Source organism: Azolla caroliniana, unplaced genomic scaffold, assembly GCF_043228905.1.
Source record: "Azolla caroliniana isolate FFs.n. ecotype wild unplaced genomic scaffold, voAzoCaro1.0.p SCAF_956, whole genome shotgun sequence".
NCBI lineage: Eukaryota > Viridiplantae > Streptophyta > Polypodiopsida > Salviniales > Salviniaceae > Azolla > Azolla caroliniana.
Window position 1 is genome coordinate 1 of NW_028231391.1, and position 13,400 is coordinate 13,400.

A 13,400-nucleotide genomic window follows, 5' to 3' on the forward strand; every position below is an offset into this window, starting at 1 on the left:
GAAACAGTTCTGCTTATTCCCTAGTGAGCCTGCCTTGTGCCATTCTTCACCATATTCACCACCTCCTCGTATGTTTGCAAATGCTAAGACACCCCCACAGTGGCGGGCAAATACAATCCGTGAAACACTGAATGACGGTGTTATGTTTATATTGAAGCCTCCATAGCCGTACAGTAAAACAGGGTTTTCACCATTGAGTGTTATGGCTTTTTTAGAAACTATAAACATTGGTATCTTTGTCCCATCCTTACTTGCCACGAATACCTGGCACGACACCAAAAGATCAGCTGAATGAATGCTTCATGGAAAACAAAGATTGCGAAGAATATCACATGTATACAGATGTATATGTGTATTTTTATGTGTGTGTGTGCGTGTGGATACTCAGCTTTATGGACAATATGAGCAACTCGAAATCAGCAGAATCTTGGCAATCAGGTTCCAATCCATATTGATTATTTAGGTTTTCACTCCCAACAATCAGTTTACGTTTATCATGCCTCTCAAGACATCGGTGAGCACATTTATGCCCTATCTTTTGAATTCTAATTTGACATATTATTAACAGGTAATATAATGCATTGCTTGAAAACAAGTGTGTGCATTTGGAATGGAGATAGATATTTCTGGTGAAAAATGGATTTACCACACAACTTGAAAACAACGTTTAAGAATGATTCTAACAATAACAACACTTATTCTAAGATAGATCTTATCCTTGCAAAGCAATTTAGAAATCAGACAAAGATGCCACATTCAGGGTTGTAGGCAAACCAGATTCATAATTTTTGAGAATTGATCTTGTAAATGTCTCCCTGATAGATTTCGGACATTCTATAAAATGCATACTCTTTAACATTAATCTTGGAAAATATCTACATTGTAGTTTAGACAGATTCAGAGAAAAAGTACATGTGTGAAAATTGTAGTCAATCCTCACACATTTTACTAAAAAGCACAGAGATTTCCAATATAGAGCATTCAAAGATCTGTAACAAGACAATATCACCTCATTGCATATCCCAGAAAACTAACAAATGAGATAATCCAAGGTAAAAAAGTTGAACTAACCTGTGATGTTTTGAAATCCGTTCTATCAAAATCTTTCACGTTGATTTCTCTAAACACTTGGAGCTGTAGCTGCGCCTCTTCCAAGTTGCATCGATAAATTATGCCAGGAGTTAAGAAACTCGTAAAACTGATAAATACCTCTTTGTCTTTTCTTTTACCAGAAACAGCAGATACTGAACCAATTTCAAGAGGCAGTTGTTGCAATAGATCTCCAGTCTCAAAATCCCGAATCTGCACTACATACTTCACATCACTAAGATAACAAACGATAAGATGTCTTCCATTGACACAATTGGCCGACTCAAGAACATCTTTCTCAGATTCCGGGATGATATCTGTCCATACATCTGGATTTTGAATATTGACTCGAACAAGCTTGTATCGCGGGGAATCTTTATTTGTATGGAAAGTGAATAATGCGCCATCATTTGCAACGTAGGAATATTGTGCATCAAAGTTGTCAATGAGCTTTTCTAGTGGAATCAATTTATTGGAACCTTTGAAACCAAGCAATCCATGTGGAAGTGATGACAAAACACAATAATACAACCTGTTAACAGGGTCACAACCTTCGGTGATGGAGACTATCACGTACTGTAATGGTGAAACAAGAACGTTTTTAATAAATATTTGACCCAAGACTGTATAAATGTGCTGAAACTTTAGAACCCATATATCAATAAAAAAAGTCAGCTTAAATAGATCACCTTCCCATCGTCAGTAACTGATGCATCAAAGATCCACTTTGGATTTGTTGGGTCCTTCCAGCAAAGGATATCTTCTGCTTGATCGGTACCCAGGAAATGGTAGTAAAGTTGATGGTTGAGGTTGATATTAGTTTCTGTGCCCGCATCGGCGTTGACGCTGGAATCGAAAATTACAAGGAAAGAATGACACTCCAACTAAATTCAACCACCAAAAACAAAGTAATCAATGATTTAAACGTAATATTTTTGCTTTAGTAATAACCTTATATACTAGTAAGAACCTCAACATGAGATGAATATTGCAAACCCACAAAAGAATGTTGTATAAAGTTGCAAGTGGAATAGCATGGTGCTTAAACGCCCTTCAAAAATATTGGAATGTTGTCTACTGGAAAGTCGACCATAGAACAGAAGTTCACATGACCAATTTTACGACCAATGTGGCGGGTCGATTCCCATTATTTAAAGGTCATCTACAGGTTGAATTACTTGAGAAGTTCCAGATAATGATAGTCCTTGCAAGTACTTAATTAGTTCTATGCTTTAATTAGATCTTTTACTGGCATGTGTGTGTGTGTGAGAGGCATTGAAGAGATGGAAACATTTGTTGAGTTTGAAGGTATAATTTGTAGCACACACTGCTAAATCTTTAGAATATCAAAGCCAAAGAAGGTAACATGACAAGGAAAAACGTTGCTTTATCAATATGTAGCTTTTTATTGAAAACCACACGCTTACTTTGGTGCAGGATATCGGCAATAGAAGAATCCTTTATGATCATGGGTCCAAGCAATCGAAGAAAATTTTACCTGCAAAACACAACATGCACATAGATAAGACATACTCACTGACTTCTGGCTGATAATAATACATTTAGTGTTAGAATGTACCCAGGAGAGCACGTCTGGTTCCCATGATTTATCGGTTACTCGCATCACTTTTATACTCATCCAGTCACTTCCACTAGAACTAAGGCCAACTGCCATAAATTCAGCATTCTCACTGAAAGCTAAAGTTGATAATGCAACAGTTCCATCATCACTAAGCTTATTTGGATCCAGCAAAACTTCTGCTTTTGCATCCAGAGAATCCTGTTATTAGATACCCAACAGCCTTATAAACGCATAAGTTGTCAACAAATAAAATAGCGTACGTTAATCTTAGCTAGGAAATTGCAGATTAGACAGTAAAAATAAAGTTAAGTATCACAACAAGAAGCGTTAGAATTAAATCCCATTAAATTCTAACAAAATGGATCAATGAAGGATGTCAATGTGTTTGTCTGCCTAGTGTTCCTCTTCCATTAATATATTTTATAGCTTCAATGATTTCAGAAGATCTACAATGTTTTTATTATGTCTGCGTTTACATAACATTTAATAAGTGGCCAAGAGTAAGAAAAAGAACACATATAATGTACATTATCTTAATATGGTATCAACATTTAACCATATGTGGAATAGTTTCAATATATCAGATATATGTTGTCAAATGATCAATTCACTTCTGAGATATGAAACATAGGTTTTCTTTTCCTATGTTTGAATTTTGGAATATTTCCAAATGTACATGTTTGGATGCATGAGCTATGGCACCTGAATGCAAACTAAGAGTTTGGATCTATTCCAAACGGCATCCAAACAGACTCTATCACAATAACAGTAAAAACTATTGAAGCTCGAATAATATCAGTTGAATGAGGTATTACACCTCTCACCTTTCCTACATAGTTTCACTCTTACCAATGTTTTTAGAAGTCACTATTCACAACCAGACACTAATCTTGATCTTAACTTTTTCTAGCACAAAATTTAGATGTTGGTTCACGAACCTGGATGTACAAAACGCTTTGTGCTTGCAATCCTGTATTGTGAGAGTAGAAGTACTTCTCGCCCCTTTTGAAAGGGCAATCATATTTCGGATAATCATAGAGCGCTGTGGTTCGTTCTCTCAGCTTTTCTTTTAGATCGCATGTCTTAAGTATTGAGTGTGTCAATGTTCTCTGTTCTTCAATAAATTGTTTCACATCTTCGGCATCTGGATCCTCTAACCTGTCCAAATCAGTTTCAAATATCACTTAATGCTAGAAAATGATTCCTCAAAATTTCAGTGTCGCCAAAACATTATATCTTGCATAAATAAGTCCGTTCAGTTGTCTAGAAACCAAATTGAGTCGGCTTCAAGCTGTTAGGACAAGGATAAATAAACATTGCTGAAAGAACTGGTTTAAAGCTCAAATTTCTTGATGAAAATCCAACTTTTGAGATGAAAAATGAGGTTTCTTTAATCACTTTTCACCTTTTCTTTCCTTCAAATTTGATTCCTAGATAATACATATTCCTCCAATATGTGCAAGATATTTTGGAGCTTCTTGATTAAAATTTCGCTTCATTTTTTAATTATTTGGAATTCCCTTAAATTTCCTTTCTTGGTGCCAATCTCGAAAATCTTGGAGCTCCAAGGGTTTATTAACACATTACTGAGGGATTCAAAGAGCAGCACAATGAAGTCTTCTTGTCAGTTCTAAAGATAACGACGTTGCAGATAGTCTGCCCATAATATGCAAGCTCTTGTGAATCTTCTAGTTTAAACTTGGGCTTTCCTTATTTGATTTTTGGGTTTCCTTCACATTGATTTAGAATGTACTTAACATGATTCCATAATATGCAAGATTTAGAGGAACTTCTTAGTAAAAATGAGCTTTTTTATTCATTTCCTGGTTTAAAGAATCAAAGAGATTTTGCAAGATCCTGCATATAGTGGAGACATGTAAGCACCTTATAACATCTTGTTTCTTTCTTGAAATTTATTGATTTATTTTTCCTTTGAATTTTTCATAACATGCAATGCCTTAAAATTGAGAAGATACTCATATACTACACAATATGAGAGACACAGAAAAATTTCCTGGTTAAATTTGAGTAGATATGTAAGATGCATAATAGCACTCTATAATATGCATGATTTTCTGCCCTCCCGTTAACTGCTTCTTGCAATATACTTATATATCTCTCTATTATATGCAAAATCTTCCGAATCTATGCAAGCCATTTATAGACGAATTTGAAAGCTTTAATTTTCTACCTACATAATCACGTCTCTCTCCATTATATGCAAGATCTTGTGGATTTATGCAGGATATATAGAGAAGATTTTGAAAACATGCCAGCGATAAGGATCAGGAACTATTGTGCCATGGTAGTCATCCACGATTGATGCATCTCGTTTAGCGAATGGGTATTGGAGTTGCTCCGAAACATCATCCAAGGACCCCATCGTTGCCGAAGTGTGAATCACTTTTGATAAATGATTTGCTGTGTTAAAGAAGGAAATGAAGTTCGATGATGGTTGGGAACAATAATACTTGTGTGAAATGACGGTTGATGAAAGCGAAAAGGAGCTGGATTTCCTCTGTAAACAGGAATTTTTGCAGTCCAAGACCGAGCCACAAATCGATTTCAAAGTATTTTGGGATCTAAAGCATGAGAGGCCCAGCATTCAGACCTGGGAAGAACAGACGATTATATACCAAAAAAAAAGGTTTTAGAATATATTACGGTTCTTATTGATCCATATACATATTTCACAAAATGCATACGAATATTTCAGTAAATAATGCATCTGTAAGCCTAAGTATGAATTAAAGACACATAAAGATTCTGCAAGAGTGGAGAAGCCAGTTCACAAAAGAAATTACTGAGATTTCACAAATCCCAATTCAGATAGACAAAGGACAAAGGCAGGAGCATAAATAAGAACCAAAGATTTCATACAACAGGGTGAAATATTTTTACCGGAGCAGCTGTGGAATTGAGTAGTGGTAAGACCATAAGTAAGAGTAGAAAGATTCAAGACTGCATATAACGTTTCAGAAAAAGCATGGGGGAAAAAAAAATATCAGAGAGATTAGACATAGAATTCAGAAAACATGGTGAGTTTCAAGGACTATAAAGATGTAAAGAAGAGCAGAAATGGAATTGTTACTCATAGATTTCAGGGAGCATGAAAAGCCCAAAAAATTCGCATACACAACTGAATAAGCTACAAGAAGATTTCCGAAAACATGGGATGTTCTTATATGTCCAAGAACAGATCTAAGGAAGAAAAAGAAAAAAGAAAAGAGAAAAGAGAGAGAGACCACAGAGGGGGGGGAGGGGGGGAGACATCTCTCACCAGCAAAGAAATTATTCCTTTGTTGAGCTTTGAATTCCTCAGAAAAGCTTTTTTTTTTGCTTGTGTGGTGGGGATATTGGTGTGTATATACATACATATATGATATATGTATGAGTAGAGAGCTCTCAATAATACGTAATGGTGATTGATGGTAGCTATGGCGATGGCGATGGCGATAAAATTAATACAATACAATAAATATTATTTCGTCTGCAGTCTTGACTGAGTTTCTTCTTCTACTTGGCGGTTGGGCGTTGTCTGTGTCTGTGTGGCTGGGCTAGTTTTGTCCATACCAATCCTAAAGTCTCCCCCAACAAGATTTTTTTTTTTTTTTAAATTTTGGGTTCTTGTCTCGGATTCTCGTACCTGATCCGATCCGATCCGATCCATGGTTTGGACTTGTCTCGGATACTCTCTTTTTCCCGTCAACGATTGTGAAGGCATCGACTAATCCTTATGTCTACCAGAACAACTGTTGCGTGTCTGTGTGTGCGCCTGTGCCTGTGCGTGTTTCGAGCCGGGTTCAAAAGTGACAAGTACAAATGATGATCCGTTTAGAAATGATTCTTGTGCCCGATCCCATGTTTCTGGACTCGTCTCCGGATACGTTTTTTTTTTGCTAGGGGTTGTCGTGTCTACACGAGGCGAAAATCATGGGTCCCATCAAGCAATGATCCGGGTTCTTAATTTGTGGATGCGTCTGTGGGCATCGATTAATCCTTATGTCTACAAGAACAAATGTGTGTGGGTGGGTGTGTTTTGAGCCAGTTAAAAAGTGACAAGTAAAAATGATGATCCGATTCGAAAAGTGTCTTGAGATATGGTATGCTCACAAGAGGTGCCTATTTACATGCGTCGTCTCAGAGCCAAATTTATTACAATGTTGATGATATATAGTTTCGGCTTGAGTATATAGAAGAAAGCTCATAATGACTTGAACTTGAATCTTGTTTGGATTGAGAGCGTGACAGTTGGTATGGTTGGGTTCATAGTTTGCATAACTTTATCAGATCTAGAACCATGCGAGGTCATCTCTAAGTCTTCGTTAAAAACATTACTCAAAAAGTATGCATCTGAATGAGGATATTCTTGAATATTTCCCGTTACCGTATTTTATAAATATATATAGCACCTGCTTGGCACAAGTTCGATTGAATAGCCATAGAATATGGTTCGGTGATCAAATGAACTAATATTATGGATGCCACTTAAATTCAAGGAGAGAACCACCCATTTCAAACCTTACATAAATATAGAACCATGCGAGGTCATCTCTAAGTCTCCGTTAAAAACATTACTCAAAAAGTATGCATCTGAATGAGGATATTCTTGAATATTTCCCGTTACCGTATTTTATAAATATATATAGCACCTGCTTGGCACAAATTTGATTGAATAGCCATAGAATATAGTTCGGTGATCAAATGAACTAATATTATGGATGCCACTTAAATTCAAGGAGAGAACCACCTATTTCAAACCTTACATAAATATAGAAAACGACACAAGGTGGACCTAAAAGTATGTGGTGTCATTTATTAGAAAACTTTGTGCCATTTAAAAAAGTTCACTTTTACTACCCTTCCCTCGAGGAACCATATAGGAGAAAGTGCATGGTAATAGACATAGTCTAACTTCATCATAACATTCATCTTTCTTTTCTAAAAAACAATATTAAAAGCATGGTAATAGACAGTGTCTAGGTTCATCATACCATTACATCTTTCTTTTCTAAAAAACAATATTAGAAGCATAATTTATCCTGTGTGAAACATTGAATCCAGACATAAAAATGCTGCCAAAACATATCGAATGTACCAAGGATAGAAAGTGTGAAATTTATAAACTAAAGTTTAAAACACGTGCTTTGATTATACACTAAATTAATCCTTTCAAAGAAGAAGGTGCAGCAAAACAATAGTAAGATCATAAATGATGAGGGAATAATGAGAAAAATTGTTTTCACCTCTTTTATAGAGATGGAATGAACACAATCACATGAATTTGTACATGAGGGATTCATCGAATGCCATGTCTTTTGTGTAATCAGTTGTATGTTTGTAAGACAATTCAGTACAAATGTTTATGGCCATGTTGCATTTTATAGCAATGTGATTTTTAAGAAACCCACACCTTAGTGTTCACAAGGATTGCAATGCCCTTATGGAAATGTAGATTAAAGTTAATCTCAGCACCAATTTATCATCAACGAAAAACATAAGATGTACAACACCCATGATGTGGCCAATGGGGCTTGGACCAACCACTCAAAAAGTCCCACTTCACTACAAAATATTAAATACCAAAGAAGGAATGACCATAATTGCCATACCTATTACCAATTTGGGAGGATTTACAAATTCCACCATTCAATACTAAATGTGTCCAAACCAACTTCACTACTAATTGCTATAATTCAGGGTACCAAATGGTTGGATGTACAATAAATCAATCAGTTGAATTTTTCTATTTCCTTGGGGAACACTCCGGAAAATAATGCTCAAGATGCTGGATACGAACTATTAACCACCTTTATCGTTCTGTTTGAACCGCTTTCAATAATACTCCGTTGGTTCAAGCTAATAGCTTATGCTCCTCAAAAAGTGAATACAAACTAGAGGACAGTCAAAAAAGATGAATGTGCATGTATCTTACTTTAATATTATTAAGAGAGTTAGACCACGCCTAAAATTGAGATTTCAATTAGCACTCATTCACAAATTTCAATACTATCCTCCTTGTAGGTTCAAGTACATCAAAAAGTGAATTCAAACTAGAGAGTCAAAAAAGATGAATGTGTGTAGCTTACTTTAATATTATAGAGAGTAAGACAAAGGTATTATTGTATTATCAACTCATTTGGCCACTGTACATAAATTGAGCAATAGATTTGCAAGAGCGTCAAATTAATTTATGTACTAGGAATCCAAAGTTTCAAATGCATCAAAGTGTCAAGTCTACCATACATTATTATGGAAGCCTTTCGACATCCATTGACAAGAAGCAAAAATTCACTGAATCTATATAATTGTCGCAAGGTGTGAGCACAATCATTTGATACATATGATTGATTGATCGATTGATTCTTCTTGTGAAAGGGTTTTAACCTTCCCAAGATGGATCAAATAAGACAGTGATACCACCCAAAACACAAGCTAGGTATAAAGACAAGGCCAGAAATTTGGCAATGCCAAGCACCCGTGCGAAAAGAATATAGCAAATTTGATTAAAGCAACAGTTTAAAATATGAATACGATGCCGTCATGGATTCTTGACTTTTGATTTTGTGCCACGCACTCAGATATCCACATGAGATTCCGAATCTCTTGCTCTCGCAATCTCACATATGCGAAGAAAACTGCATAATGGAACTGTGCATCCAAAACAAAATACATACTAAGCCTACCTTGGAAAATAGTAGAGTGCTAGATTTTATGATCAATCCACTTCATTGATTTTAATTCCTCACAAATTTTATATTAACCATCTACCTGTTGCTCAAATGCCAAACAAAGCCTCTTCACTTCCTCCTCGTAGAATGCTTTATCGAGCATCTGGCTCTCACCATAAGAAAGCTTTGCAAATATAGAATTATATGTTGGGTATTTCTCCATCACCCCACGAACCTATACATAATACATTCACTTAAACATCTATATGCAAAATCCCCAAAAAGCTAATTGAGTTACTTATAGATCTATTGTTTTTCACAAAATATCATGATCTATTTATATGCCCTTGTAAGTCTATCTACAAACCCAAAATTCTTTAAAATGCTTGTTTGTGTTTTACAAATATCAACTATTGACATGCACTTTTGAGGCCTTTTTTAAACAATGACACAATAAAGGAGAGAAATACCTGATCAAAATCCTCGCACAGGGCAAGCTCCTCGTGACCATATGGATGCCTGTAACATGTTAAGATTGAAAAGTTTGTCAAAAGACATGGGCATGCATTTTTGTTCCTCAGTATGTCAAACAGGCAATAGAAAAGATTACAATAGTCCAAAGTTGGAATATAGCTTTCTCCGGTCGTCTCGAGTGAGCTCAGTGCCGATACTGTTGAACAAAAATGCAAAATTCTTTTACCACTTTGAAAACAAGATAATGTTTTCCATATTCGAATAAAAAAACAAGATAATGTTTTCCATATTCATTAAGCTATTTCAGCAATCTATCATGATTACATATTTCTTTTTCTTCTGGAACTAGAAAAAGAATCACTAACTAGGGAAATCACTCATAATTAGATTTGATCAGAAATGATCCTTTTTACACATTATTCCAATACAGAAGGTATACAAACTCATGGGCTACACCAAGATTGAATCTAGAAAAAGATATGCAATTCTGATTTTTTCCCTGGTTCTAGATATTCCAAAGTATGCGAGCGGTAAATAGTGAAAGAACTCAAAAATATCTCTAAACCTTTGGGTATGTAACAGAATACTTAAAGTTTTCCAAATTTTGTGCAAACACTCGCATGGAGTAGTTGTAAATGGTAGTACATAGGCATATTATAGCAAGTGTCTAATAAAGAAGAGCCCATAAGAACACCAAAATATCCCTGAATCTTTGTGTATTTACCAGAATGCTAGAAATTTCCAAAATTTACAGGAACATCCCCCATAGATTCTAGTTGATGTTGTACAAAATAACACTGGAAATGTCTAAAAAAGAATGGCCCATAAGAACTCCAGACTCTAATGTGTCTAGGTATGTACCAGAAATTATGCTAGAGTTTTGACGTCCTTGGAGAATTAGTGTTTTTAATAAGAGATTATATGTGTTCAGAAAATGAATTATTACCTGTTTATGGTAATGTTGACAGCCCGTCGATCAGCTTCAAAGGCTAACAGATCACACATTATTTCAGAAGTTGCCCCACCAATTTTCTGAAGACGCCCCAAAAAAGTTAATCAATGATTTAAATTAACTTCACCACGGGTTGAGCATTACAAGAGAGATTATTTTTAACACTACAGATAAATATATCCATTGGTTCTACAGCTAAATTCATTGCAATAACGTGCTTCCACTCTAACTATACTACTTTAGCTTCTGAATTTATGTCTAGTCTAGCTTCAGTTTTGGTTTATAATTTGAGGCTTGGAGTTTGGTTTTCCTTTTCAGGAAATATGCTCTGAGATTTATGTTCATATGCCATTTTCATAGTAATGTGTCAACAGATCAAACTTAAAAACACATTAAAGATATTCAGATTATAATAATGGCATAAGTTTCAAGAATATTTATAGTAACCTATCTTCATGACCATTAGCAAAATAGCCAGAAGATGAAGTTGAATGTATGCCATGAGTGTGTGTGTGTGTGTGTGTGTGTGTGTGGAGTTTGTGAACAAGGAAATAAAGAAAAAAAGTGTTCAATCACCAAGATTCATAATTTTAACATCACTTGCCTTGCAGAATTTGTAGAAGTCCTCCAAGTAAGCTTTGTATAGTGTATTCCGCATTATTTCAATGTTCATTTCATCTAAATCCTACATAAAATCAACACACTTCAAGTCACAAATTGGTTTACAAGCAATTAATAGAATAACTGCTGTTGTTGATCATGATGCAGCTGAAAAGGAAGACTTAAAAAGAGTAATTTTGAATTATTAGATTTACTTCAAGGTTTCCATTGAAATTCAAGGATTGAAGATATGCATCGGAAGTAACAATTTATGTAAGTAACAAACAGGATCTCTAGTGTCAAAAATATCTCAAACCATAACTCTTAAGGTTCCCATAAATCTCTTTAGAGGCTAGAATGATTCTCTATTAGATCCTTCGATCATCACATGGATGAAGATGATGATGAAAACACTGATGATGGGGTTTATCTTGATGCTCATTCTTATCGAGTCATCATTGTCCACATCATTGTAATCCAGATGGAATTCTTAAATACTGTAAATCATTTTTGTGGATGTTTACAAAGCCATCAAACTTCATTAAAATCATAAGTCAAGTTCCTTATCTATTATCTCAAATATTCCAAATGGTAAGTAAACAAAGAGAGAAATTTATATCAAACAAAAAATTATAGGGAAAAGCTGTAAAAATATCCACATTTCTCTTTATTTCTGGTATAGGTACCAAAGAGCATGCATAATTGCTTGAGACAGGGGTTGGCAAAGGACATTTGGGGAAATACAAAAAACATAGAGGCATTGGGGAGATAAAAAGAAAACTCAAGGTTATCCTAGAGTTTTTCCTGAAATTGTATCCCACCTCAGATGTTATGCACTCAGCAAAGTACGGAGCGAGAGGAGTGTCAACAAGCACGAGTCGATACAATTCCCTCATGTTCTGAGCAACAGCTAGTGTCGCAATGCTGCATAAGGTAAAGCATTAAATTAGACAATGAGTGACTATATCTAATAGCCTTTTATGTCTTAACTTTTCTTATACCTTTCAAACATTCCAAGAGGATGGCATTTTTCCAAAAGCTCCTGTACATCCCTCTCATGCAATGTTCCCGTAACAATGAGCACAATATTATCAATCATGTGCCCATATCTGAATCACAACACACCAAATGACTTGACCATATAAATAAACCGTATAATCAAATAACAATATCGCAAGCAGTACAAACCAAAGACAGGGATCAAAAGGAGACAGACACACAGAGACAAAGATAACACATTTACACAATTTATATTCTAAATAAATTCACAGAGAGGGACAATACGTGATGTACTCCAGAAATGTTGATAAGGGTTCAGTTGCCTGTGTCAACATGTGTTTATACTCCTCCACTAGTTTTTGAGTGCATTTCTCAACAATTGTCGTCGTGCGCAATGGAGAAGGCTCTGAATTTAACAAATGCAAATTATAAACTGTAAAGAGGCCTGCAGTATCTCAATTACACTAAAATCTTATAAGATTCAATTTTTTCAACATGCATAAATCTATTGACCTTTCCTTGATTTTAATTCAAAAGCCAAAAGTGCTGGTTTTGTTTTTCTGCAAAGACATATATGTATCTGTTTTCTATCATTATCTCCGTCAGGAAAATGTCCAACCAGCAATATCTGAAACTGCTCCTTGATTTGTGACGTAGAGGGAATACGGCTCATTTTTTGGTGTCTTTTTCAATGATACATGGATAATGCTAATTATTTTCCAGTATTTTTTCATTGTGGCATGAGATAAAATTGCACATTTATCCGGTATGTTTGTTATGTGCCTTGCTTTAATCATCAAATGATTAAGTGAAATAAGGTGCAGATCATCTTAATCTAATCCCAAAAAGTCAACACTGCTTTCTATCGCTAAATACTAAATTTTACCCATCCCCAGGCTGTTAGCTAGATAGATCTTCTATACAGTAAGTTTAGGTAGCTGTCATATTCACGAAGCTGCTGGCTCTATTATTCCTGAAGCTGATGACACATTTCTTATCTCTGTATTATAGGTGTTGTCTACAAGATACTTTT

General features: G+C 35.2%; 2 protein-coding genes across 2 annotated transcripts; both read right to left on the minus strand.

Moving 5' to 3' along the window:
• Positions 1-6: 6 nt before the first annotated feature.
• Positions 7-5,316, minus strand: LOC147847480 (uncharacterized; the record flags this gene model as incomplete). The annotated part of the gene is made up of 7 exons (XM_087339134.1): positions 4,945-5,316; positions 3,610-3,829; positions 2,669-2,869; positions 2,517-2,587; positions 1,779-1,935; positions 1,072-1,665; positions 7-264 (listed from the first exon to the last, which is right to left on the minus strand). Coding segments are annotated over exons 1-7 (1,833 nt in total), but the record flags the coding sequence as incomplete, so codon positions are not given.
• A 3,532-nt stretch (positions 5,317-8,848) lies between these two features.
• On the minus strand, positions 8,849-13,257 carry LOC147847481 (putative V-type proton ATPase subunit d). The gene is made up of 10 exons (XM_087339133.1): positions 13,254-13,257; positions 12,653-12,812; positions 12,370-12,477; positions 12,190-12,292; positions 11,373-11,453; positions 10,763-10,848; positions 9,953-10,012; positions 9,813-9,861; positions 9,443-9,577; positions 8,849-9,322 (listed from the first exon to the last, which is right to left on the minus strand). Exons 1-10 carry the CDS (start codon positions 13,255-13,257, stop codon positions 9,191-9,193), a joined length of 918 nt encoding a protein of 305 aa, XP_087195259.1. The 3' UTR covers positions 8,849-9,190.
• Between the last annotated feature and the right edge of the window lie 143 nt (positions 13,258-13,400).

Excerpts from the sequence above, each read along its gene's own strand:
- LOC147847481 (XM_087339133.1), bottom strand. Across the intron at positions 10,849-11,372 it reads ACTTCTACAAATTCTGCAAG|AAAATTGGTGGGGCAACTTC; the intron begins GCAAGTGATGTT and ends GGGCGTCTTCAG. Across the intron at positions 9,323-9,442 it reads GTTTGGCATTTGAGCAACAG|TTCCATTATGCAGTTTTCTT; the intron begins GTAGATGGTTAA and ends TTGGATGCACAG.